The sequence below is a fragment of the Oryctolagus cuniculus genome, chromosome 14 (genome assembly GCF_964237555.1).
Source record: "Oryctolagus cuniculus chromosome 14, mOryCun1.1, whole genome shotgun sequence".
In the NCBI taxonomy this organism is placed as follows: Eukaryota; Metazoa; Chordata; class Mammalia; order Lagomorpha; family Leporidae; genus Oryctolagus; species Oryctolagus cuniculus.
Window position 1 is genome coordinate 4,405,650 of NC_091445.1, and position 25,001 is coordinate 4,430,650.

General features: G+C 52.4%; 1 protein-coding gene across 4 annotated transcripts in view; it reads left to right on the forward strand.

Annotated features, from left to right (window-relative positions):
- The window catches only part of RASGRF2 (Ras protein specific guanine nucleotide releasing factor 2), a 216,821-nt gene that overhangs the window by 17,256 nt on the left and 174,564 nt on the right, over positions 1-25,001 (forward strand). Inside the window, exon 1 of one of the 4 annotated variants that reach the window (XM_008261879.4) lies at positions 14,587-14,744. The exons of the other annotated variants lie outside the window; for them this stretch is intronic. Within the exon in view, the coding sequence (XP_008260101.3) occupies positions 14,739-14,744 (6 nt within the window). The 5' untranslated portion in view covers positions 14,587-14,738. Of the gene's footprint in view, positions 1-14,586; positions 14,745-25,001 lie in introns of those variants that run through there. 4 annotated transcript variants of the gene reach the window in all.

Sequence of the window (25,001 nt, forward strand, 5' to 3'; positions counted from 1 at the left end):
GGCTTTGCACCTGCTACGGCGAAGGATGGGACTCCTCGTGAGCCCGCCCACCACCCCTCCTGTGTGCTCCCTTTCCCCGCTCCTCAGGGTGGCTGCCAAGACTTCAGCATTTTCTAGGTACTAGGTACTTTGAAAACTGCTGAGTGTTCTGGAGCTGTGTACCTGTTGCCAGTGTGTCTGTAGTCCCAGTAAAATGATGCTCATTGCAGAGTGGCTGGGAGCTGTGGCAGCCCTCTGCTTTAGGTTTTCGTATGAGTTTGTGCTTGTCACTGTTCATGCCGTTGGCCCTTCATTGCTTAGCTGACACCACAGCATGGGGTCTACATTTTCCGGGGCAGACTCGCTGAAAAATACTCCATCTCTATCATCCCATGCGTGCGTGTGGGTTTTCAGGTCAGATCGTCGTGCCCTGTACCGCTTGGTAGCTCAGATCCGTGGCTGGAATCCCAAGTGGCGTTTGCAGCGTCGGTGCAACACAGCTGAGATGGAAAGAGGCTGTCCATCTGCAAGGCTGTGTTTGCTGTTGCTGAGGTCTGGGAGCACTCACATGTGAGCGTGAGCAAGTGCAAGCGTGTGCACACATGTATGCATGCGTGCGTGCTTGCACAAGTGCACGTGTGTGTGAGAGAGCACACGCACACACTATGGATGCATGCGTGTGTGTGTGTGCATGTATGCATGCTTTTGTGGCATGCAGAGTAGTGCGTTAGTGACTGGTGTTCCAGATATTTGCTTTACAAGCGGAGCATCTCGTTTTTTTTTTTTTTTTTTGACAGGCAGAGTGGACAGTGAGAGAGAGAGACAGAGAGAAAGGTCTTCCTTTGCCGTTGGTTCACCCTCCAATGGCCACCGCGGCTGGCGCACTGCGGCCGGCGCACCGCGCTGATCCGATGGCAGGAGCCAGGTGCTTCTCCTGGTCTCCCATGGGGTGCAGGGCCCAGGCACTTGGGCCATCCTCCACTGCACTCCCTGGCCACAGCAGAGAGCTGGCCTGGAAGAGGGGCAACCGGGACAGAATCCGGCGCCCTGACCGGGACTAGAACCCGGTGTACCGGCGCCACAAGGCGGAGGATTAGCCTGGTGAGCCGCGGTGCCGGCCCAGGGCATCTCGTTCTAATGGGGAAAATTGCAGTGTGTTAATTTACCTTTAAAGAAACATGAAATAAAAGATTAAGTGTGTTGCAAAGGGAATGCGACTTTAACCTCAATGCAGGTCCATAATGGGGACCCACTGCAGTTTTAGGGCTGGTGTCCTGGAACCTCCACTCAGGATGGGGTTCGCAGACCCTCAGCCCGGGAAGGCTGGGATGCGCGCCCTCCCAGGCTCTGCCTTGTTGGTCGGCTTGGCAGAGCTGAGAGATGCTCTACTGAGGGCGAGCATGGCAGCCCCAAGGCCTCTGCTCTGCAGCCCAAGGGGCCCCAGCCACGGAGGAGGCAGGCTGGGCACCTGAAGGCCCGGGCTCTTGGCTTTGTGGCCGGGCAGGGCTTCAGGATCGTGTCAGGTCAGCCTGGACAGGGGAAGCAGACATAGCTCGTAGTAGGAAGGGAGAGCTGGATCATTTTGGCTTAATAGGAGCTCTTGGTTCATGCTGGATGATACTGTTGGGGCCAGGCCGGAGGGCAGGTGGGGCTGGGGATACAGGGTGGGACGGGCCCTGGGCCCCATTGCCAAGGTGGTGCACTGTGGGGGACTTTGCCGACATCAAGTAGGGCTGCAGGGCTCTCTGTGAGCTTGGCGCCATCTCCCTCAAAGTGAGCCACGTGTCAGGGGGAGTGTCCACCCGCGTGCAGGCTCTGGTACCACTGCTACAGGTGGAAGGAGAGGGGGACACTGTCTTGTTGAGGACAGGCTTTCACAGACCTTCCTGTTTGTTAACGTTCCCTCTCTGCCTGCACCGGGCTGGGCTGGAGGTGGGGGCAGCAGAGCAGAGCTGTGGCCTCCCCTTTGCCCTGCTTGCTGGGCCTCCAGCCCCCGTCTCTCTGGCCAGTGGCCTGCTCTGGTCTCCAGCAACACCTGGGGGTTTCTGCTGGCGCTGAATGCTGGAGTCTCCATGTACCTGGGAGACTCTGCCTACACTGCGATGACCTTGGCTTTCAGGGCTTGCTGGGATCCAGGTGGAACTGACAGCTGTGCTGCTACCCATCCCTGGGCCTGTGGCTCTCCATCCCGGGATGGTCTCCATCTGAGGACCCCTGGGCACACAGCTGCCCTGCACCCTGGATGGCCCACCCCAAGCCAACAGTGCTATGTAAGTACCTGCAGAAAAGCCTAGATTTTGCCCCTGGGTTTGTCAAGCCTAAAATATTTTCGATCTGGTTCTTTACTGAAAAAAAAAATGGCCAGGCACTGCCCTACACCTGCCCTGTACATTGCGGTAGCCATCAGCCACGTGTGGCTTTTCAGCACTTAGAGTGTGGCCATTTCAAAAGGAGGTGTGCCATAGTGTTTATACTTACCCAGGCTGGAATCTGAAGACCCGATCTCTCCCCCACCTCCCAAAAAAGGGAGCATATAAGATCTCAGTACATTGTTAATTTGGTTACATGTTGAAAGGGTATTTTTGGCATACTGAGTGACGGATGATGTGTAATATGTAATTAAAGTTAATGTTGCCTGTTTCTCTCTATTTTTTCATGTGGCTGTTAGCTGATTAAAAGTTACACATGTGGCTTGCAGTGTGGGTGCATGTCATACATACAGCACATCCATTTATTATGTGTGGAATAAATCATTTAGCTTTTCAGGGGCACACGTTTAGCATACGTGAGCCTTCAGCATATTCTGTTTTGGAGCTTATGTTTGGTTGACAGCTAAGCTATACATCATAGATGAATGAGCTAATAGACATAAGTAGCTAAGCCAAAGGGTAGCAGATGGAAACTCGTATTTAAATAGATATATCCTTTCCTTTGTGGTTGTCATACACAGGTGCAATTATTATCTAGTTTAAGTTTTAGGTGCTCCTTCACTATTCTTCTGTTGTGCGTGTTTTAAACAGTCTGTGAGCTCTGCTTCCCAGATGCTGTCCTCAGGGAGGCCCTGGAGGTGTGTAAGTGCGCTCATCATGGCCTTGTCACTGACAAGGAGAAACTGATGTCCAGTTGTAAAGACCAAGGGCTTCTGGAGCTTCTATGTCACGTTTGCATTTCTGAATGAATGGTGACAGTGCGTTGTTGAAGAGTGTTTACAGAACAGATGTTTGGCTCAGTGGCAAAGTTACTGCTTGGGATGCCCGTACCTCATTACCATAGCCTCTAGGACCAAGACCTGGCTCTGCTTCCAACCTGTTCTCCTGCTAATACACATCCGGGGAAGCAGCAGGTGCTGGCTCACGTGCCTGGGTCTCTGCCATGAACATGGGAGGCGCTGGTTGTTTTGGGCACCTGACTTTGGACAGGCCCAGCTCTGGCTACTGGAAGAATTTTGGGAATGAGCCAGCAGATGGAAGACTTTTTTCCTCTCTCTCTCTCTCTCCCTCCCTCCCTCCTTCTCCTCAAAGGATTTTATTTTATTTATTTGAGAGGTAGAATTACAGACAAAGGGAGGGAGAGACAGAGGGAAAGGTCTTCCATCTGCTGGTTCACTCCCCAAACGCCCACAATGGTCAAAGCTGAGCCAACCTGAAGCCAGGAACCAGGAGCCTCTTTCAGTTCTCCCACGCGGGTACAGGGACCCAAGCACGTGGGCCATCTTCTACTGCTTTCCCAGGCCATAACAGAGAGCTGGATGGCAAGAGGAGCAGCCGGGACTCCAACTGGTGCCCACATGGGATGCCGGCACTGCAGGTGGCGTGCACCTGTTGCACCACAGTGCTGGTCTCCACTCCCTGAACTTCAAAAACAAACAAATGAATAACAATTATAGAAAGAACTAGAATTGTTTGTGAAACACATTTTAAAAAGAGTATTTACAGGGGCTGGCACCGTGGTGCACTTGGTTAATCCTCCGCCTGCGGCGCCGGCCTCCCATATGGGTGCCGGGTTCTAGTCCCGGTTGCTCCTCTTCCAGTCCAGCTCTCTGCTGTGGCCCGGGAAGGCAATGGAGGATGGCCCAAGTGCTTGGGCTCCTGTATCCATGTGGGAGACCAGGAGGAAGCACCTGGCCCCTGGCTTCAGATTGGCGCAGCTCCGACTGAGGCGGTCATTTGGGGGATGAACCAACGGAAGGAAGACCTTTCTCTGTCTCTCATTCTCATTGTCTATAACTCTACCTGTCAAAATAAAATAAATAAATACATTAATTAAAAAAGAGTATTTACAAATAATCAGTATTTTAAAGAGAAATATGTGAATTTATAGTTTAAACGTTGCAAAGAAACAGATTCTAACAGTTCATACTGATTGTTATGTGGAAATTTGGGGTTATTTTAATTTTCTTCATGCTTATATACAAGTATAGGATCTAACTTTCTGTAATAGGCTTGTATAGTTGAATAAAATAATTATTTAACCACTTAGAAACTGACATGAAGTAGCTACATGAAAAGTTCAAAATCCTAAGTGCAGACAGTTTTGACATGGGAAGTCACAGAAACATATATTTTTTTTTGACAGGCAGAGTAGACAGTGAGAGAGAGAGACAGAGAGAAAGGTCTTCCTTTGCCGTTGGTTCACCCCCTAAATGGCCGCTATGGCCGGCGCACCGCGCTGATCCGAAGGCAGGAGCCAGGTGCTTCCTCCTGGTCTCCCATGGGGTGCAGGGCCCAAGCACTTGGGCCATCCTCCACTGCCTTCCTGGGCCACAGCAGAGAGCTGGACTGGAAGAGGGGCAACCGGGACAGAACCCAGCGCCCCGACCGGGACTAGAACCCGGTGTGCCGGCGCCACAGGCGGAGGATTAGCCTAGTGAGCCGCGGCGCCGGCCAGAAACATATTTTATCGTCACATAATCGGGGATGTTAGGTGGGGACTGTTTTCCTCAGGTTGGTCACAGTTTGCAAACGAGTTGTTCTGGAGGTAAAGAGTCCTCGGCACGAGTCGTGGTGTCTGCACCATCTCGAAGTTCTTCTCTGACAGCCGTGCAGGGTGATCTCACCCCAGACGCTCCACAGTTGTGATGCCCAGTGATTTTCTCCTCTGAAACACTTTCCTGAAGTTTCCGATACTTCACGGCTGGTTATTTTTAAGCGAGCCAGCACAGGAAGGATGTGGAGGGTGGGGAACCGTGGGAACACCGCCAGTTAGTGGGAAAATTGTTTGAGAATGTTCTGAAGAGAGCGTGATGTGTGAGGCTGGGTTTTTATCGTGGCAGTAAACACCTGTGCCCTCAGGTCACTGTGGGGCTTTGCATACATTTTTGCTTTTTTTTCTTTTGTTTCTGTGATAAAATTCATTACTAAGAATCAGTCTAACAGTTGAAAATATAAAACAAATGGCTTTGATCATAGTAGTTAACAGGAGATCTCCAGCATACAAACACAGCTCTACGATGGACTGACCGTTAAGATTCATAATATTAAATAAAATTTAAGCAAAATTTCATGGAACCCATTACACAGTGTATCTCTGAAACTTGTGTTTTGTACATTCTATGTACAGCTCCAGCTAAGTCTCTGGGAAACTTCCCTGGTGCAAAATAACCCATCACCGCTTCTGTGACTTCAAGTGCTGTGCGACCCATGTTCTGTTCCCACCTGCCACCTCCATCTCCATGAACTTCTGCCCTTTTGCCTCCTTTATGTTCACAAAGGATAAATAGTGATTATTTGCCAGTACTCTTTTTATGTTATTTTATTTTTAAAGATGTGTTTATTTATTTATTTGAAAGGCAGAGAGAGGCAGAGACAGAAAGAAAGGTCTTCCATCCACTGGCTCACTCCCCAAATGGCCACAATGGCCGGAGCTGGGCTGATCCGAAGCCAGGAGCCAGGAGCTTCCTCCAGGTCTCCCACATGGGTGCAGGGGCCCAAAGACTTGGGCCATCTTCTACTGCTTTCCCAGGCCACAGCAGAGAGCTGGATCAGAAGTGGAGCAGCTGGGACTCGAAGCAGCATCCATAAGGGATGCTGGCACTACAGGTGGCGGCTTTACCTGCTATGCCACAGCAGTGGCTCCAAGTATTCTTTTTAAATAACTGAAACTTGTCACAGATAATATATTTAATTTTACTAAGTAACTTTTTTTTTGTTTTAAAAATAAAAACATTCTCATGGAAGAAAGCTCAGAATACATATGAAGAAAAGATATATACTTTATTTGAGAAGTTCGGGTGCTTTGAAACAAACACACAGCTGCCGTCCTCTGGGTCACTCCCCAAATGGCTACACTGGCTGGGGCTCTGCTGAGGCTGGAGCTAGGTGCTAAGAACACAGTCCAGGTCTCCCACAGGGATGGCAAGGACCCAGGAACTTGAGCCTTTACTTGCTGCCCCCAGGGTCTGCATTAGGGGGATGGAGTCAGGGACTGGAGCTGGGCGATGGACCCAGGCGCTCTGGTATGGGGCGCAGGGTTCTTAGCCACTGAGCTATCTGTGATCACGGTGGCCCTCCTGCCGTCATCTTGCAGGTCCACGCTGTGGGTCACCTCAGGGTTCCGCCTCCAGTGTTTCCTGGGGCAGCTGTTATCTTTCCCTTTAAGCTTACCACATTATCATCTGTCCTTACATGTAACTTTATTTTAGGTATGTACTCTTGTCTTTGTAATTCGTCTGTAAAGTCCTTGTAGCCAAGGACTGTATCCTGCCTTTCTTCTAATTTACCCAGAGTCCTTCATACCATTCTCCCAAGGTTGTTAGCAAGTGTTGGTCTGAAATAAGTCAGGGTGAAACGTTTGCAATCTCAGTGAATGCTTAGGGTCAGGGGTCTGATGGAAACATTTTAGTCCTTGGCTAGTAGCATTCAAGGGAGACACATAGTGTCTTGCTTCAGAAACGGAGCTTGCCACATAGTAGCGGCTCAACCTTTGTGCGCTTCTGTTTTGCATCTCTTGATGAGGCCAAAGTAACATCTGCCTCCAAGGGCTGATGCACCATGATGTCGGGAGAGGCATATGTAAAATGTCTAACAATTCTGGTTCAAATAAATGCTTGATAAATAACAGCCATCATATATACTTGGCACATACAAACAAGCACAGAAAAATAAGGCATAATAAAATATGGATAGTATAAAAATACAATACACAATTTACTGTAATGATTGTAAAATTTACTTATGGCAGACATTAAAAACATTTAAGGCGCAGCAGACACAAGAAAAATGCTCAGGATAACTAATTATCATGTACATGCAAATGAAAACCTCAATGAGGTCATATACCACTCCAGTTAGATTGGGTATTACCCCCCCCCCCAAAATTAAAAATGCTACTGAGGTTGTGGAGAAAAAGGGTACGTTATGGGTGGGAATGCAAATTAGTACAACCATTATGAAAAACAAAATGCAAATTCCTCAAAACACTACAATCGGATCTGCTGTATGACCCAGCTGGCCCACTCCCGGGAACATCTTCCAAGGAAGTAGAATCAGCGTGTGGAAGAGATGTCTGCACCCATGTTTAGAGCAGCCCAGCTCACAACAGCAAAGCTATGAAATCAGCCTGGTTGTCCGTCCGCTGAAGGCTGGATACAGAGAACGTGGGATAGATCCAGGATGGAGTATGAATCAGCCGTGGAGAGAACGAAGTCCTGACGTCTGCAGCAAAACGGGAGGAACTGGAAATCATTTTCTTAAGTGAAATAAGTGAGTCCCAGAGAGACAGAGACCACGTGTTCTCCCTCACATGGGGAAGTTAATATAGAGAGCAAAAAAATTGCATGGGTGACATTGTATTTGGTGCATAGTTATAAATACTGTCTTCATGAATTACACCACATAGAACACACTATACTCTTCTCTATTCTCTTCATGATCATTGTCATGAGTCCCACAGCTGTGATAGAAAAGATAGAATAGAAGTATATGGATATAATACCTATGTATGAAGTGAATATGACAAATTAAAAAAAATTGCTGAGTCTTAAAAAATTCCAAAATTACAAATATCGCTGAAAACAAGGCACAAGAGCAAAAGGTAACATTTGAGATAAAACCATTCAAGTCCTATATTGTACATATTATTAAAAAAAAGCATAAGGTGACCTTGTAAATCAGAAGGTTGAACAGCATTCCTGTTGCTTTTTAAGAACTCTTCTGTGTTCAGAGTCTGGTGTTCAGAGTCATATTGTCATGCTAAGTCTGTTGTATGTGGGCACCTCAAGAAGTTCAGAGAAAAAAGTGAAATTGGAAGGTTTCTTGGGGACCGGCGCTGTGCTGTAGTGGGTAAAGATGCTGCCTGCAGTGCTGGCATCCCATGTGGGTGCTGGTTCATGTCCCGGCTGCTCCTCTTCCGATCCAGCTCTCTGCTGTGGCCTAGGAAAGCAGAAGATGGCCCAAGATCGTGGGAGACCCAGAAGAAGCTCCTGGCTCCTGGCTTTGGATTGGCACAGCTCCGGTTGCTGTGGCCATTTGGGGAGTGAACCAGTGGATGGAAGACCTCTCTTTCTCTCTCTCTCTCTCTCTCTCTCTCTGCCTCTCTGTAACTCTGCCTTTCAAAAAAATAAATACATAAATAAATCTTAAAAAAATGAAAAAGGTTTCTTTTGGAGCAAAATTTTGAAACCCATGAGTATTTTTTTCGTAGTATGTACCCCTTCCATGGGCGTTCTGACGACCTGCTCATCTGCATAGATGTCTACATTTTTTTTTTGCACCAAAATAAACCTGTGTTTGAATCCCAGCTTTCACGAGCTTCTTGAAGGAGCCGAGGCTAGAGGCTAGAGGCTAGCCTGGAGATGCCAGATGTGGGCAGAGCTGAGCTCGCACGCGCTTAGGGCAATGCTGGTGGGGATTCTGCTGCTTCTGTGCAGTCATTTTTAGACCTGACATTCTGCGCCAGTGGGGCTGCTACAGGCTCCTCTGTGTGAAATTCTATCTTGGAACAACCTTTATCTCTGGAACAACTAATAATGTTGTGGCAACGTCTGGATGCGACCGCAGAGTGAGGGAAACGTGTTTTCATAAAGCAGTGCCTGCCTGTAGCAGAGGGAGCCTGTGAGATGGAGCGGGGTCCAAGCACGTGGGGGGTCCCGCTCCCCGCTCCTGCTGCAGTCTGCAGCTCTGGCCTTGAAATGTGGGCTCTCACATGGCCTTGGCTTTGGAAATGCATCCTGCTTCAGCCAGTGCAATGCAGTAAGTTCCACCGCAGTTAATCAGCCTGCAGTCGATTTATACCTGCAATATGATCTTTCCGTGGTAAAACGCGATTATGATGAGAGTTGTAATGAGAGGAGAGCCACGGGAGACCCCGCGGGGAGCTATTTCTCCACTTCTGGAAAACCTGTTGATTGGATTCTGCATTCCCGGGGCTTCTGCCCCGTTTCCTGTTCTCTGCCACCCTCCCCAGAGGCTGTCCACATGGGCTGGGCGATGGCTTTTGCACACAGTTAGTGCTGGGAAACATTGGCACACAGCTGCCTTAGCTCTGCGCTCCCTTAGCCAAAGGAAGGGCGTCTGGCTAGCTGGACTGCCAGAGGGTTCTCTCCTTTTTGTTGGGGAGAACACCCTGGGGCGTCTTTGTCAAAAGTGCACAGAGGCACAGCCAGACCGGTGCTTCGTCTGCTGGCGCACGGTCCAGGTTCTGCAGGAAGTAGGTCACAGTTGCGTGGCTGATTCAGAGCAGACCGCTGGCACGCTGAGCGTCCCCTCCCCCACCTCCACCCACACCCCACGGCTCTTGCGTCGTGTTGCCAGTGCACCGTGTTGGGGGTGGGGCGCAGCTCTGGCAGAAGCAGCCGGGGTTCCCACGGCTGGGCCAAAGGCGTTCTGAGGTGGGAGCTTTCTGTCTGCTGGGGCATCGGCCTTCCCCAGCTGGCTTCTCTTAGCAGCTCTTGGTGGCAGTGGCGCATTCCAGTGAGCAGGGCTCTGTCCATGCCGGGCCTTCTCCATCCTCAGCGCCTCCCCACGTGCCCTCCGAGCACCCAGACCCTGTGGGCTCCCCGTGGGCTGTCGCCGTGTACCTGCCTGCCCTGGCTGGAATCGCTGGCTGGCCCAAGTCCGCCTTGTTCTGGTGTCTTCTCTACTCTGCAGGAGTCCCCTGAGACAGATGTAGGTGAGAGTGGAGGGTGGGGTGTTCAGTCCGCGTTGTCCGTTGCAGTACAGATGAGGGTCTAACGTGGTGAACCGTAGGAGCTCAGGCTGGTGGTTGAGCTTTTGTGGGCCACCAGCGCCTGGTAACTGGAGTTCACTGGAGTTCTAAGTTGCGCTCCTGCAGGAGAGCGTTTGCCCTTAGGATTGGCTCAGATGCATTTGTGCTTTGCTATAGATGTCCAGGCCCCTTGTGTCTCTCAGCTCTTAGCTTGCTTTCTTCTTCTTCTTCTTCTTCTTCTTCTTCTTCTTCTTCTTCTTCTTTTTTTTTTTTGGATTTATTTATTTATTGGAAAGACAATGTTAGAGAGAGAGAGAGAGAGAGAGAGATCTTTCATCCACTGGTTCACTCCCCCAAATGGCTGCAAAGGCCAGGGCTGGGCTGGGCTGAAGCCAGGAGCCAGGAGCTTCCTCTGGGTCTCCCACGTGGGTACTGGGGCCCAAGCACTGGGGCCATCCTGCACAGCTTTCCAAGGCCATCAGCAAGGAGCTGGATCAGAAGTGGAGCAGCTGGGACTCAAACCAATGCCCATATGGGATGCCGGCGCCCCAGGTTACCTCCTAGGCCACAGCACCAGCCCTTCTTCTTGGTTTCTGTGTTCACTGTCAGAATATCTCATCTTCGGGCTCCTAAGAGCAAGGCCTCTCAAACCTTACAGAGCTCGACAGCTCACCTGGCAGGGCGTGAGGCCTCCTGTTTCCAGAAAGCCCCAGAAGACTCCTGTGACCTTCTCTGTCTCTGTGGGACCCTGGCCTTTCCCGCCGTTTCCCCGTTTTTCCTGAGTCCAACCTCTCACACTCCTTTTCATATTTGTTGTATTTTGTGAGCAGCGCCTTGTCTGGTGGGCCTGTTGGTTTGCTATCACTGAGATGCAGATGGACACACACTAGCATTTTTCTAAACAGTTGCTGTGTGTCCAAGATCATACAGGACAAACATTCAGCGCTTTTATCATGCAGTGACTTCTTCTTTAAGCTCTGTCTGCATGTTCACAGTTTGCAGACATGTCCCGAGCACGTGCACATCACACAGGTCTGTTGCCAGAGAAGGTGACTTGTAACCCAGCTGACAATATGGATGTGAATTCTGCAGGAGGCGGCTGAGCCCCGCCCAGGGACATGAGTGACATCCACCTGCAGGTGCCTGCGTGGACACATGACATCCACCTGCAGGTGCACGCGTGGACATGTGACATCCACAGGTGCACGCGTGAGCTTCCGCAGGTCTGCGGTATACCGAGTGTGGTCTAGTTCTGCTGCTCTTTGTTTCTGATTAACAGAGTGAAAAGCGAGTGTGGTCCAGGAAGGAAATGGGTCTAGTACAAGCATCAGAGTAACTGGGGAGGCCGTCGTTCCGGCTGGCGTATGGTTTTAAGTTTAAGTTTTATTTGCTTGCTTTGCATTTTATTTGACAGAGACAGAGAGAGGCAGGAGGTGGGGGAGGGAGAGAGAGAGAGAAATGTCAGGATCTTCCATCCGTTGGTTCACTCCCCAGATGCCCACAGCAGCCCGGGCTGTCAGGCTGGAAGTCAGCATCCTGAAACTCCAGCCAAGTGTCTCCCATTGGCGGCAGTGACCCGACTGCTTGGACCATCACCTGCTGCCTCCTACTGTGTGAGCAGGAAGCTGGAGTCAGGGCGGAGCCACGACTTGAACCAGGTACTTCGAGGTGGGATGCCGGTGTCCCAGGCAGTGTGTTAAATGCTACTCCGGTTTTCTGGCCCTGCTGGTGGTTTTAATGACATTTAAAGTGTAGCTGAAGTTTCATGTCACCATTCTCAGCCTTTTTTTAAAGATCTGTACTGAATTAGCTCCATCTCTGCCTCATTTTAAGAGGAGTTGACACAGCCCACAAAGAGACACCCACAAAGACTAAAAAATAAAACACAACACACGGGGAAGGTAGCTGGCGTACGGCCCACACATGGCACCTTTTCAGAACCTGCTGCTTGCTCGTGAGAGGTGAGCCACTGCGGATCCAGCTGGGAGCTTCCAGACTCCTGGAGCTGTGACAGGACTCACGGTGTCCCAGAGCTCAGGGTGGCTCCGTTTTCCTGTGCTGAGACTTGACAGCAACAGCCAGTAATGGGAGAATTGTGTGCAGAGAGCGTGATTCCTCAGTGCCGTTCCTGGGGGGAGTGGGGTTGAGCATTCAACGAGCTGGTGATCACAAGGTCATCATTCAGTATGCCTGCCCCTGGGCCCCAGGTGAGGCAGCCTCCAGTGACCACATCTCTCGGGATGGACAGGCCCCGGGCTGTCACATGGTTCTCCGTGGGAATTGTCATCTCTTCCAAGCTGTGTTTTGCAATATCTTACAACTGGGCAACAGCTCAGATAAAGAAGGGTTTCAAACTCCTCCATGGAAAATGCATGCTTTCCTTAGTAGACAGTCGTCAGTTGTCCCCTGACGTCCTCTGTGGTCGCCAGGGCCTTGGCAGGTGCGAGCTGACATTCTCCAACAAGGTCAGCGTGGGACTCTCACTGCTCATAAAGGTGTCACCAGGGCAAGAGTGGAGGGAGAGGGAGTGGCTGTTGGAGCTCTCAGTGTGACAAGAGCTAGGGAGGATGCAAGGACCCTGGTGTGGAGTGGCACTGGAGCTCCTCTCCCTCCGCCGGTCATCTCCTGGTGGCCCCCTTGGGACACAGCCTGTCGCAGCCAGAGGGCTCCCCCCTCCTCAGCCTCCAGGGCAGCAGTGAGGTGAAGAGAGAGAGGGGCACTGAGGTCATGGAAGTCATCAGCACCTTCCCGAACTTCGTGTTCCTGACCCATTGCTTTGAGCGTTCCTCCAGGTGGGAAAATTCTGACTTCCTGATGGCTCCCGAGGGCTGCATCCCTGCGGCTTACAGTGGGAGCCCCAGGCTCATCTCTGCTGGAGTCCATGGGGTAAGGGGCTGCTGGGCAGCAGGGGGTGCCTTGAGACGAAGGCCATGGGTCAAGGCTGGAGCCGTCAAATGGGAGTGCTGCACTTTGACAGGTTCCTTCCAGTTGTTGTGGTCTTTGTCCCAACAAAATCTGTGCAAGAGCCACTTTGAGACTGTGGGACAAAAAGGAAACCTGAGGTGTCCATCTTTGTGGTGTTGGAGAAACCCCCATTTCCTAAGCCACGAATCTTGCAGATGCGTGATAAGATGTCCCACGTGACAGCCTCTGTGGCTGGGAATGACCCTCTTAGCTGCTGTTCATTGCTGTGACAGCGACAACAGGATTCACTGTGCTTGAAATCCAGCATGGGCCCCTCCCCTTTGGAGAGAAGAACACTGCATTTCCCCTCGGCTTCTCAAGCAATCGGTGTGCTTTTTTTCAAGATGTTGAACTGGGGTATAGCCTCCATGCAGCAAAACGAGTCTATTTCCCGTATGCATTTCCAGGAAATGGCATGCACGTGTATGCCGCTGTGCCGTCACCACCACAACCGAAGTACAGCACATTTCTCCACTCCCCACAGATGTTCCTTGGTCTCCTTTCCGGTCCCCTGCCTCACTCCTGGCTCTACTCCAGGCTAGCTCTCGCCTGATCTTTTTGCTCAGGTTAGGATTTCATACAAATGCAGTGGCATATACCTGTTGTGGTATTTACACTTTTAGACGTGACTTGGGTAGAAGGTTCTATTTATCCAAGAATCTGCACGTGGTAAAAGTGATCTGGAGGGTCTGGAGGTGAAGATGGGTCTACTCCACTCCCCCTCACTGCTGAGCCCTCTCCTCACAGCCAACAGCGCCTCACGGGCTGGGTCTTCTGGGACCTTCAGTTAACAGCCAAATCTCGGCTGTGCCCTGCCGTGAGAGCCCCCGTTTTGCCCATTCCATCCCTCCCACTCCCCACCTCCTCTCTGCCTCCACAGTGTGGTTTCGCTTACGTCACCATTGTTGGTGCCTCTGTTTCTCACCTTTGAGCCTTAAATGTTTATTCTTGATTGCGTACTTTCTCTTGAACCAGCGCCTTGCGGAGGCACAGAATCACAGAGTATTCTCTGTATGAAATAACCACATAAGGTGTAGCTTTCAGGAGTGGGGATCGGGCCGTTTGGTGTGTTTGGTAATTTTTTATGCGCTTGCATTTCTCTCCTGTAAGTTTCAGAACAGTTAAGTTAGACCTCTGCTGTTAAAACTTCATTTGTTTTGTTGTTGTGCTGTGTGGTCGAGTGACGTCAGCAAGAGTGACGTCAGCAAGCTTCTAAAAGCTTGAGGCACGGGATAAAAATTAGCGTCCAATGAAGACTTCAGCGCTACAGGACTCACTCGGCACTTAACCGAGTTAAAACACCCTCAACGAGACGAAAATAAACTTTGAGAGGCCTGTTTAGGAACGCAGCCCGCTTTCTGCGCATGCGTTTCCATAAACAGGCGTGTAGCACCCGAGCCTGCTTTCCCAGGGAGGCCTTCCCGCCGGCTGCGGATGACGTCAGTGTGTGGCGTCATCACTGGGCGCCGGGCGCCCGCCGGCCCTGCCATCTTGGAGGCGGTGGAGAGGCCTGGCGGCTCTGGCGGCGCTCGCGGGCACGGGTGCCCTCCATGCTTTTGCCTGAGGCCCGTGCGAGAAGAGGCCTCTCGTGCCATGACGACAGTCACAAGGAGCTGGTGTAGGGAAATCCAGCACGAGAGAGCACTGGTGTTATGACGGTGACGTGTTCTGTAATAATTAATAATAATAATAATAATAATAATAATACTGTGTTCTTCCTGGGCCCGACGCCGTGTGTCGCTCTTGGTGCGTTGATGCAGGCCAGCAGGCGGAAGCCGGATTCGCTGACTGCCGCAGGTTCAGGGTTCCGTTACAGGTGCAGCAGGTTCTGACGTTTGTGCAAAAGCGAGACCAAAGCATAGACCGGAGGGGTCCCCTTGGATGTCGTCAAGGCTTTGCTCCCTTGGCGACAGCTGCGTCTTCGATTGCTACTTCTCTTTCTCCGTCTGCTGGTTCACTCCCCGATGGCTGCAGTGGCTGAGGCCGGGCTGTGGCCGAATCCACCAGCGAGGAACTTGGTCCAGGGCTCCAACATGGGTGGCAGGGACCCAACTACATGAGCCATTACTGCTGCCCCCGGGCCTGCACTGGAGGAAGGGGGAGTCGGGAAGAGGAGACGGAAACCAGAGCCGAGCACTCTGAGGGGGCACACAGATGCTAGGCTCCATGCCCCTCCCCCGTCCCCAAGCCTAGTCTTTAAAGTGGGGGGAAGAAAGGGACAGGGGGACACAGGACAGGCGCTGGAGGAGGGCTGGGCGCAGCCAGCACCGTGTTCACTGAGCTGTTCTGTCGGGTGCTCAGGCAGGGCTGAAGGGCCCTCCACGGGGCTCCCACTTCCCAGTTCCACAGCTCCTCGTGATCCTTGCATATTTCTCTTTTTTTCCTTCCTTCCTTCCTTCCTTCCTTCCTTCCTTCCTTCCTTCCTTTTTTTTTTTTTTTTTTGACAGGCAGAGTGGACAGTGAGAGAGAGAGACAGAGAGAAAGGTCTTCCTTTGCTGTTAGTTCACTCTCCAATGGCTGCCGCGGCCAGTGCACTGCGGCCAGCGCACTGTGCTGATCTGAAGGCAGGAGCCAGGTACTTCTCCTGGTCTCCCATGTGGGTGCAGGGCCCAAGGACTTGGGCCATCCTCCACTGCACTCCCTGGCCACAGCAAAGAGCTGGCCTGGAAGAGGGGCAACCGGGACAGAATCCGGCACCCCGACCGGGACTAGAACCCGGTGTGCCGGCGCCGCAGGTGGAGGATTAGCCTAGTGAGTCGCGGTGCCGGCCCTACCCTCCTCTTCCCCCAGTGTCTGCTGTGTAAGGGTTATGATTGGTACCTACTTAAGTGACCAACTGTGGTTGAGTTTTGAAAGACCCAAGTTGAAAGTAGGCTTCCTTGCTGCCACCGGGGTACCCTCTGACTAGACTTCTCTGTGGTCCTGGTGACCTGGCTTCTTTATTTCAGGAAGTCTGTTCGGCTAAACTTCTCTTTCCGAGGGCTCACTTTGTGTGCGGCCACATTGTGCGGGCTTCGCATCCGCCCTGTGACTTTGTTCTGTGTTTTCGTTATTGCCTTTGGGTTTTCTCAGAGATACATAGCCTGTCTTCCATGCCTGTCTGTGCCCATCCTACATCCGCTTTGCACCTGCTGTCTGCCCCGTAGGGTGTGTCAGCAGGCTGTCCTGTGGCTTTTGGTGGGGTTCAGCCAAAAAGGATCCCGTGGGAGAGGAGGAGGAGCCAGTCTGCCTCCACCAGGAGGTAGATGTTGCTGAAGGCCGCTTCCCCCCTCAGGTAGCACTTGGCAGACTGGTGGCCACTCCCCTTTGCCCTTCAGGCTTGGAGGGGTGACCATTCCTCTGCTGCAAGTCCCCAGTACTGCATTATTGTTTTTCCTCACACTTGTGTAAGTAGATCCTGAATTATGCTAACACAAGGGTGCTCCTGCTTTCCTGTTGGGAACTTGACTGAATAAGGGGTTTGAGGAGACAGCAGGATTTACCCAGAGATGGAGTTTGGTTCACCTGTTCCTTTGCAGATGGGAACCAGGAGTGGTGATGTGGTAGGGGTGGTTTTCGCTGTGGAGCCATTGGGAGAGGGGTCTCTACCATGCACTTTTCTTGCCACCCCGCAGTTCTCACTCCCCAAAGCCAGAGTGGCAACAGTCCTCAAGCTGGGGTGACCGTGCAGGGGGCTCTTCAAGTGTATCTTGGCCACATATCCGTGTCCGTGTCAGCTGCTTCAGTTCTCAGTTCAGTGCCTCTCCAGAGGAGCCTTCTGTGTTTTGCTTTGCTTTGCTAGGTGTGCTGATGGACTGCTAGTGCTGCGTGTCTTGGGGGGAGGAGCAGAGGGTGTTGTTTTCTAACAGCACAGACCCACTCTCCATGCCCCAAATCCTGGCAGCGTGAAAACACCCGTCATTTTCTTAGGCTCACAGATGCCGTGGCTACAGAAGTCAGAAAGGCACGACGGGGGAGGCTCGTCTCTGTTCTTGATGTATGTGGGCTCCCCTGGGACGGCCAGGCTGGAGGAGCTGGGCATGGCGTGGCTGGGATTGTAGCAGGGGCTGCGGGGGCCACAGGGGGCTGGAGGAAGGCCCTGGACACTGAGCCACCCTGTACGAACTCCACCTGCCCTGCTGACTCCGTGCTTGAGAGCTCTGACCTTGGCTTTCCGTGCTCGATGGAAAAGCAGAATGCTGCTCGCTCTTCTGAACAATTTACTTAAAACCAGTAATTTCAGTCACTTAGGCTCTCCCGTTAAGTCATTGCCAATGGCCTGTGACTGCTTCCCCCCAGTAAACACCCAAGCATCACGGGCTCAGCTGACTTGAGCCAGTGCTGCTGCAGCCAGCTCTGGGGGTGGTGCTGATGTCCAGAGACAGCAAGTTTGAGGGTGCACACTGCCGCTATTGTGTTCTGTGCCTCTGCAGGCCAAGGGTGCTGGCAGAGAAAGGCCGCGTTCAGGGCCAGTGTCCTTAGAGGGCTGTGTGTGACTGGCCTGGCGGCTTTGCTACTGCTCGGAGCCTCCTTAACTCTGGAGCTGCGTTCTTCAGAAACGAGAATCTGAGTTCTGGGGGTGTTGAATCGCTGCCCACCTGAGCTAGCACCTGCCGTGCTGGCTCGGTTACTTTATGTTTCCTTATTTGCTGTTGAGTGGATGCGTGTGTCTCCCCAACTCCATGGTGCGTGCAGCCTTGGTGGAGGAAGGGAAGGGGCACCGTTGCAGAGCGATGGAGGTGGTGTTGGCGATCTTGTGGGTTGCCCCTTTCCTTCCCAGACAGCAGCCTTCCTGCAGCCCTCTGTCCTGTTAGATTTAGGGACGACTGGGTACTCCTGAGGGCAGTTTTCCCCAAGGCTGAGGTGCTGTGGGCTGGTGATGGGCTAGGGCTGCGAGGTACCTGCCTTGCACTCTCCACTGGGCTTCACTGCCAAGGCCCTGGGTTCCCACAGACTCGGGTGCACGATTTGGGATCCCTGTGTGGTTTTTGCACTTCATCATTTTGTCTGTGAGCATCTCAAGTCCACTGCCACCGTGGGGCCTTTGGTTCCTATCACTTTTCCCTTGGGAGCGTGCTGTTTTGAACACAGATCCAACTCTTGGGCCACTGGAAGGGCCTGCTATGAAGTTCTCAGGCCCAGAGAGCTGACTCACAGATAGGCACCGTGCTCTTCTCTCTGGAAAGCCCACACACTCAGTAGTATGTGCCTTGTATCTACTTCACTAGTGTCTTGGCTGAGCTTTGCTGCAGGGTTGTGACCCCGTAAGGGCTTGGAGGAAGGCATTTCTCGCCGTGGTAGGCAGACTGCCCAGCGTGGTCTCCGTGTGGGACAGCACTCCGTGGGGTGCTTCTCGTGCACCTGCTCCAACAAGGTCATCGTCTGTGCCTGTGGTCGGTGACAGGAGGGTGGCCTCTGGGGACTGTGGAGATGGTTCCTTAGGCGATGTCTTCATCCACCGGTCTGACTATGAAGTGGTATCTGTGTAGAGAATGCGATACTTTGGTTGTCACTGTCGTTTTTCAGCAAATGGCTTTGCATCCGTAGTCTAGTTGGTTAAGTTCTGTGTTTATTCGGCGAAAAGCCTGTTTTGAAATGAATGTCAGAACATTGCCTTCCTCTGGGTTTGCTTTGCTGGAGGAAGTCAAGATGGCATTTTTAGCATCAACATCCATTCTCGTTTATAGAGGGAGCAGTTACCTAATCTGTCAGCCTTATTTTCGCGTCTTTTTTCTTCCCGATAGAACATGTAATTACTTATTTGCTTTTGTTCCCGCACTGTGTTCTGGATATCAGGTTTAGTGTTGTGTTTTGATCAAAGTATTTACTAGACTGTCTAGATGCCGATTAGGATGTCGTTCCTTTTCTACCTGTTTTATTTTTTAAGTTTTTATTTATTTGTTTCTCTGATCTACTGGGGGGAGGAAGGGGGAGGGAGGGAGGGTAGGAGGAAGAGAGAGAGAAGCGTGCCAGTGTTCCCTCTGCTGGTTGACACCTCAGATGCCCGTAAGAGTCTTGGCTGGGCAGACCGAGGTTGAGGGCTGGGAACTCCATCCAGGTCTCCCGTGCTAGGCAGAAATCCGGTTCCATGGGCCATGACCACTGCCTCTCAGGGTCTGCATTAGTAGGAAATTGGAATCCAGAGCTGAAGCTACTCATCTGGTAATTGTTTTAAAGATTAGTGGTGAATTAAAGAAATGACACGACTGTAAACCTTGCTCAGAGGCAGTCTGTCTGTTCTTAGTGTTTTCTGTGGCTCGGAGGATGTGGATTCTGTCATTGTGGAGAAGTGACCATTCTATTAAAGTGAAGGACCTAGATTACTCTGGGCGAATTTACATCTCTGCAAGAAACAGAACAGGAAAGACACCTGTACTGTATCTTCACTTGGTACTGGTCTGGGCTTTAAAACGCATCTGTACTTGCTGAGTATCATCTGTGTTGAGTGGATCTGGAAGCTTTGTTATGAAGCCGTCTCCTCGGACAGAGTGAAGTGGGATACCTGGCAAGAGGACTGTCATTTTCCCTGACAGTAAGATGCCAGCATGACACTGTGTTTGTTTGGACAGGTTTGGCAAGCAGAATGGCTTTGGTCATTGGGCAGCTTATGGAGAAAAATGCCTTTTTTGGATGTCTTCAGACTGATAGAGCTGTCACTGAGGGCCTTGAACTCCTTTATCAAGTTGACATGAACTTGAGCAGAGTAATTGACTGTTTGCCAGAGCAGAGTGGCTATGGAGTCTCAGTATTGTTTTTTTTTTTTTTTTTTTTTTTTTTTTGACAGGCAGAGTGGACAGTGAGAGAGAGAGACAGAGAGAAAGGTCTTCCTTTGCCGTTGGTTCACCCTCCAATGGCCGCCGCGGCCGGCGCGCTGCGCTGATCCGATGGCAGGAGCCAGGAGCCAGGTGCTTTTCCTGGTCTCCCATGGGGTGCAGGGCCCAAGCACCTGGGCCATCCTCCACTGCACTCCCGGGCCACAGCAGAGGGCTGGCCTGGAAGAGGGGCAACCGGGACAGAATCCGGCGCCCCGACCGGGACTAGAACCCCAGTGTGCCGGCGCCGCTAGGCGGAGGATTAGCCTAGTGAGCCGCGGCGCCGGCCAGTATTGTTATTTTTTAATATCACAAAGAGGAAAGAGTTGGGGCTGGTGCCGTGGCTCACTAGGCTAATCCTCTGCCTATGGCACTGGCACCCCAGGTTCTAGTCCCGATTGGGGCACCGGATTCTGTCCCGGTTGCTCCTCTTCCAGTCCAGCTCTCTACTGTGGCTCAGGAAGGCAGTGGAGGGTGGCCCAAGTGCTTGTGCCCTGCACCCACATGGGAGACCAGGAGGAAGCACCTGGCTCCTGGCTTTGGATTGGTGTAGTTCCAGCTGCAGCGGCCATTTTGGGGGTGAACCAACGGAAGGAAGACCTTTCTCTCTGTCTCTCTCTCTCACTGTCTAACTCTTAAAAAAAAAAAAAAAAGGAGCAAAGAGTCAGACAATTTGGGAATAATAAAGGGAAAGTAAGTTGGTTTGAATTTTAAGGTTTATTCTTTTTTCATTTTTTAAGATTTATTTTGTTTGAAAGGGAGAAATAGAGAGATTGAGATTTTTCATCATCTGATTCACTTGCCACAATGGCTGCAACTGCCAGGGTTGGGTCAGGCCGAAGCCAGGAGCCTGGAACTTCATCCAGGTCTCCCGTGTGGGGCACTTGGGCCATCCTCTGCTGCTTACCCAGGCACATTAGCAGGGAACTGGATGGGAAGTGAACTGGCTGGGACTCAAAGCAGCAGTCATATGGGATGCCAGGGTCAAAGGCTGTGGCTTAACCCTCTGGGCCTTGATACCGGCCCCAAGTTTATTCTTAAAAAACAAAAAGCCGAAGGCCCCAAAGATACAGAATGGTGACTTTGCATTATTTAGGGACCAGGAACCATGCAGGGGTCCCCAGACTGGCGACCTGAGCTGTCTGGGACTTTACCCGTGAACATCACAATCGGGCTCTGACCCTAGGGCTCATTTCACTTCACACTGGTGGTGCCCGCCCTGCCCGGAAGCAGGGTGCCTGTCCCAGAGCCGGTGGGGGAGTGTGAGTGGGGCTTGGCGTGCCTGTGGGTGTTGGCAGGTGCGTCTGATCCCAGCCAGAGCATTGTGGTTCTCGGGAGTGCTTGGGCCCTGCAGCCAGAACAGAGTTCTCGCCTGCTGCTGACCTCCGAGCACAGGCAGCAGCTTCCTGTCACTGACCAGGGGAGAAAAGAAAGCCCGCTGCTGACCTCTGCTGCACTTAGGGTGTCCGTCTGGGCCAGGGTTTGAGTGGGAGAGGAGGGGGCACGCACTGTTGCCCTCCTCCTCCTCTCTGGGCAGCGGCTGGTCCAGATGGAAGCTTGCCTGGAGGCCCCAGGGCTGCCCGTCCAGCAGCAGCACGCCCTGGCTTGCTCATGAGAGGCAGTCCCTGTGTACCAGGTTCCCGGGTTGGACTTGCTCGGCAGCATTTACTGCCTGTGCCTTAACAACGCACCATTCTTCCCAGCGTGCGCACTCTCTCTGCCAGTCCGGCTTGTTCTGTGACAGGTGCACGACTGACTGATCTGACAGTCTCGTCCGTGGTGATGGCTCTGGGCAGGTTCCCAACCAGACTGAAGCAGGGAGAGAGTGGGCAGCTTGCCCAGGGACCTCTGGCCTCATCAGGGCCGTTCCGGGGACTTGAACCCAGGGAGGCTGGTGTTAGCATCAGAAAATTAATCATTCCAGGACAGAAGCAGGAGACCTGTAGCCTGCATCACACAACCAGATGCACGGCGGCAGGCATGGGATGGGCGGAGAGGCTCTGGCTGACGCTGCCGTCTGTGTGGCTGCTGGTGACGTCATTGGTATTGTTCTTTTCTGAAAACAGAGGTGTGCTGTGTGCTGATACGTTAGTGCTACTTGTTTACTGCTGTTAGTCTTCATTACCCCAAGAAAGAAACCCTTTGTGCCTCACCCATCACCCCGTTACCTTCCGACCTTGCCTTAGCCAACCACCGAGCCGCCTTGTGTAGGATTTGTCTGCTCTCTCGTTTCACGTCAGTGGCATCACACAGCGTGCGGTCCTTGTGGCTGACTTCGGTTCTGCACTCATCATGCACAGTGGCCCCCATAGCCCTTTCCACGGCCACGGCCATCCGTGCCTCAGCCAGTGGACATCAGCAGGGTCTGTACTGTCTGGCCACTGTGAGCGCTCCGAGTTTGTGCATGGACGTGGCTCTGCCTGTCTCGGGAGTGGACAGAGGTTCTGTTGCAGCCCCTTTCCCTTCCCATCTGGAAACGGAAGGGGTGCTTCCCTTGGTGGTGCGGGTGGGGAAGCCCGAGGGAGGCGGGATCGGGGGCTGGAGGACACTTGCCGCGTGTCGGGGAGGTCACTCGGTCTCCCCCACTGCAGGATGGCACGTTCACGTCCTGCCCGGGTGAGAATGTCCTCGAGGGCAAGTGAAAGGCTTTGAGGGAATGAAGGGGAGCGCTTCACAGACCACCCGCCCCGCCAAGGCCTGGAAACGCGTGGACCCCATTGCTTGCTTATTTTGTTGAATTTGCTGTGTTTCGTTAGTGAAAATTGATAAATGCTCTAAGAAACTGAATGACTGCAGTGTGTGGTACCCCGAGGCCTGTGGGCTGACACCTTGGAGTATTTCCTACCTTCGGGTTGTGCGGGGTCTCCCAAGCCGGCGCCTCACTCCCTGGGTGGGTTTCCTTGTCCAAGCTGTTTTGTTTGCCCCACAGTGGGTCTTGATTTCCCTCGAAAGCTTCTCTTTCTCACTGAAGGCCTTTGGCAGTGGAAAGACCTTTGGTTTTGGTGGCTTTGGGGAAGCCACGGCGGTTTCACAGGTGTCAAGGTGTTTCCACAAGGATGTTACCGCCTAAGGCCGTCAGTTTGGACAGCAGAGATGGGGCTGTAAATGAGCTAAAATCCACTAAGCCATTTCCTTCTCCTGTACTTGAAGCGACTTAGAGACATCAGAATCCTTATTTATTCATAACATAATCGATTCAACATTCCTGACTGTGGCTCCACACGGACCACGCCTTCCCAGGAAACTCGCTCCCAAGACTGTCTTGTGTCGGGAGATAGGCTGGCCTTGGCTTTCCTCTGGCGAGTTGCTGCTTTTCCCACAGCCTGAGAATTTACAGGAATGCTTTTGGGATCCCAGGGAGCTCTCTGAAGGGCAGCAGGCTTCCGGCCCTGGGGACAGGGTCCACTCCTTCTCGGGGCCTCTCCCAGCGCGACCCTGAGCTGGTGCATCTGCAGAGGCCCTCGAGGGAGCTCCACAGTCAAGTCTCCTGGGATGTCACTGCTACCTTCTGTGGCGGGAGTCGGCTGGTCATACGCTCCCTCACTTTTCTTTGACTCGTGCCCCTAGCTTCCCCTGTCGTCGTGGAGAGGTGGTTTCGTGGTTATTCAGTCAGCAGTATGAACGCTCACTATGTGTTAGGCACTGCCACACACGGGGATTAGAGATGCAGTGTTGGTCTTGCTTTAATGACACTCAGTGCTATGTGCAGGAGTCCTTGAAAATCCGGCTGGAGGGTTGGTGGTGTGGTGCAGTGGTTAGAAGCTGCGTGGCACACTGGCATCCCGTACCAGAGTGCCAGGGTTTGCGTCCTCCCTCTGCTTCCAATCTAGCTTCTTGCTAATGTGCATCCGGGGAGGCAGCAGGTGATGGCCCAAGTGCCGGGGTCCCTACACCCCTGTGGCAGGCCCAGGTGGAATTCCTGGCTCCTGGCTTAGCCTGACCCAGTCCTGGCTATTGTGGGCATTTAGAGAGGGAACCAGAGGATGAAAGATTTCAGTCTCTCTCTGTCTCTTTCTTTTTTTTTCCTTCTGCCTTTAATATCAAGAAAATTTTTTAAATGGCTGGAAAATGTGAAAGAATACATAAATGCTAGGGTATTTTTTGTTTTTTAAGCTTAGAAATCCCGGGTTTGAAAGAACATGGAGATTTCCTGCAGAGGGTGGGGTACGGCTGTCAGACCAGGCCTCTGGGACACACCTTTCCTTATCTCGTGCGCCCAGCTCAAGAAAATAATGTCACTCTTGCCTGTAGGAGAACATTTATTTATTTCCAGTGATTTTTTTGCAACTCTTTAAAGTCAGATAAATGAGGCAGACCTGGGTTGTTCTCTTAGGGGTTCGGGCCCATTTTCTCCTCTGGGGCTCTGAGCTTTGGGCTCTGTGTAAGAGGTGCATCCTGGTTACCCCGTGTCTGGAGCTACACCTGTCCCCTGAGGCCTGTGGGCACAGGAGGAGGCTGGGGCAGACCCACGGGGACAGAAGGCTTCACGAGCAAGGGTGGACCCAGTCCTCACGGGCACTCTGGAGTCGGTGTGACCGTTGCTTACATTGCGTGATGAGAAGACTGGAGCAGGGAGAGAGTAGGCCGCTGGCCCAGGGACCTCTGGCCTAATCATGGCTGTTCCGGGGACTTCAACCCAGGGAGGCTGGTGTTAGCATCAGAAAATTAGCCATTCGTATCAGCTGCCTTTCCACGATGCGTACTTTCCTTCCTCAGTTCATAGCATGTGCACTAGAGAGAGGAGGTGGGCCAGAGTGTGTTCTCTAGCAGAGACCCCGCCCAGGGGAGACTCACCCAGTGAATGCGGAACATGAGCAGCAGATGCAGCTCCTCGTTCGGGAGGAAGTGAGCAGAGGGTGAGGTGGGAGTGGGGAGGCAGTGGCGGTGGTGGCCATGGAGAGAGCTCCAACCTTCCCAGCTCCAAGAGACCCCTGCCTCAGAGATGCCAGTCTTCCCACTGCGCCCACCCTGGGCCGCACCAGCCTTTATGTAGGGTGCTCCGGTGCCCTGGGACCCAGCCGTCTGATCTGCGTGTGCATTGGACTCCGATAGCACTTACTGTCACCCTCGATAACAGACTCTGTCTGATGGGCCAGAATCGGGGTGCGTGGTCTGATACACAGA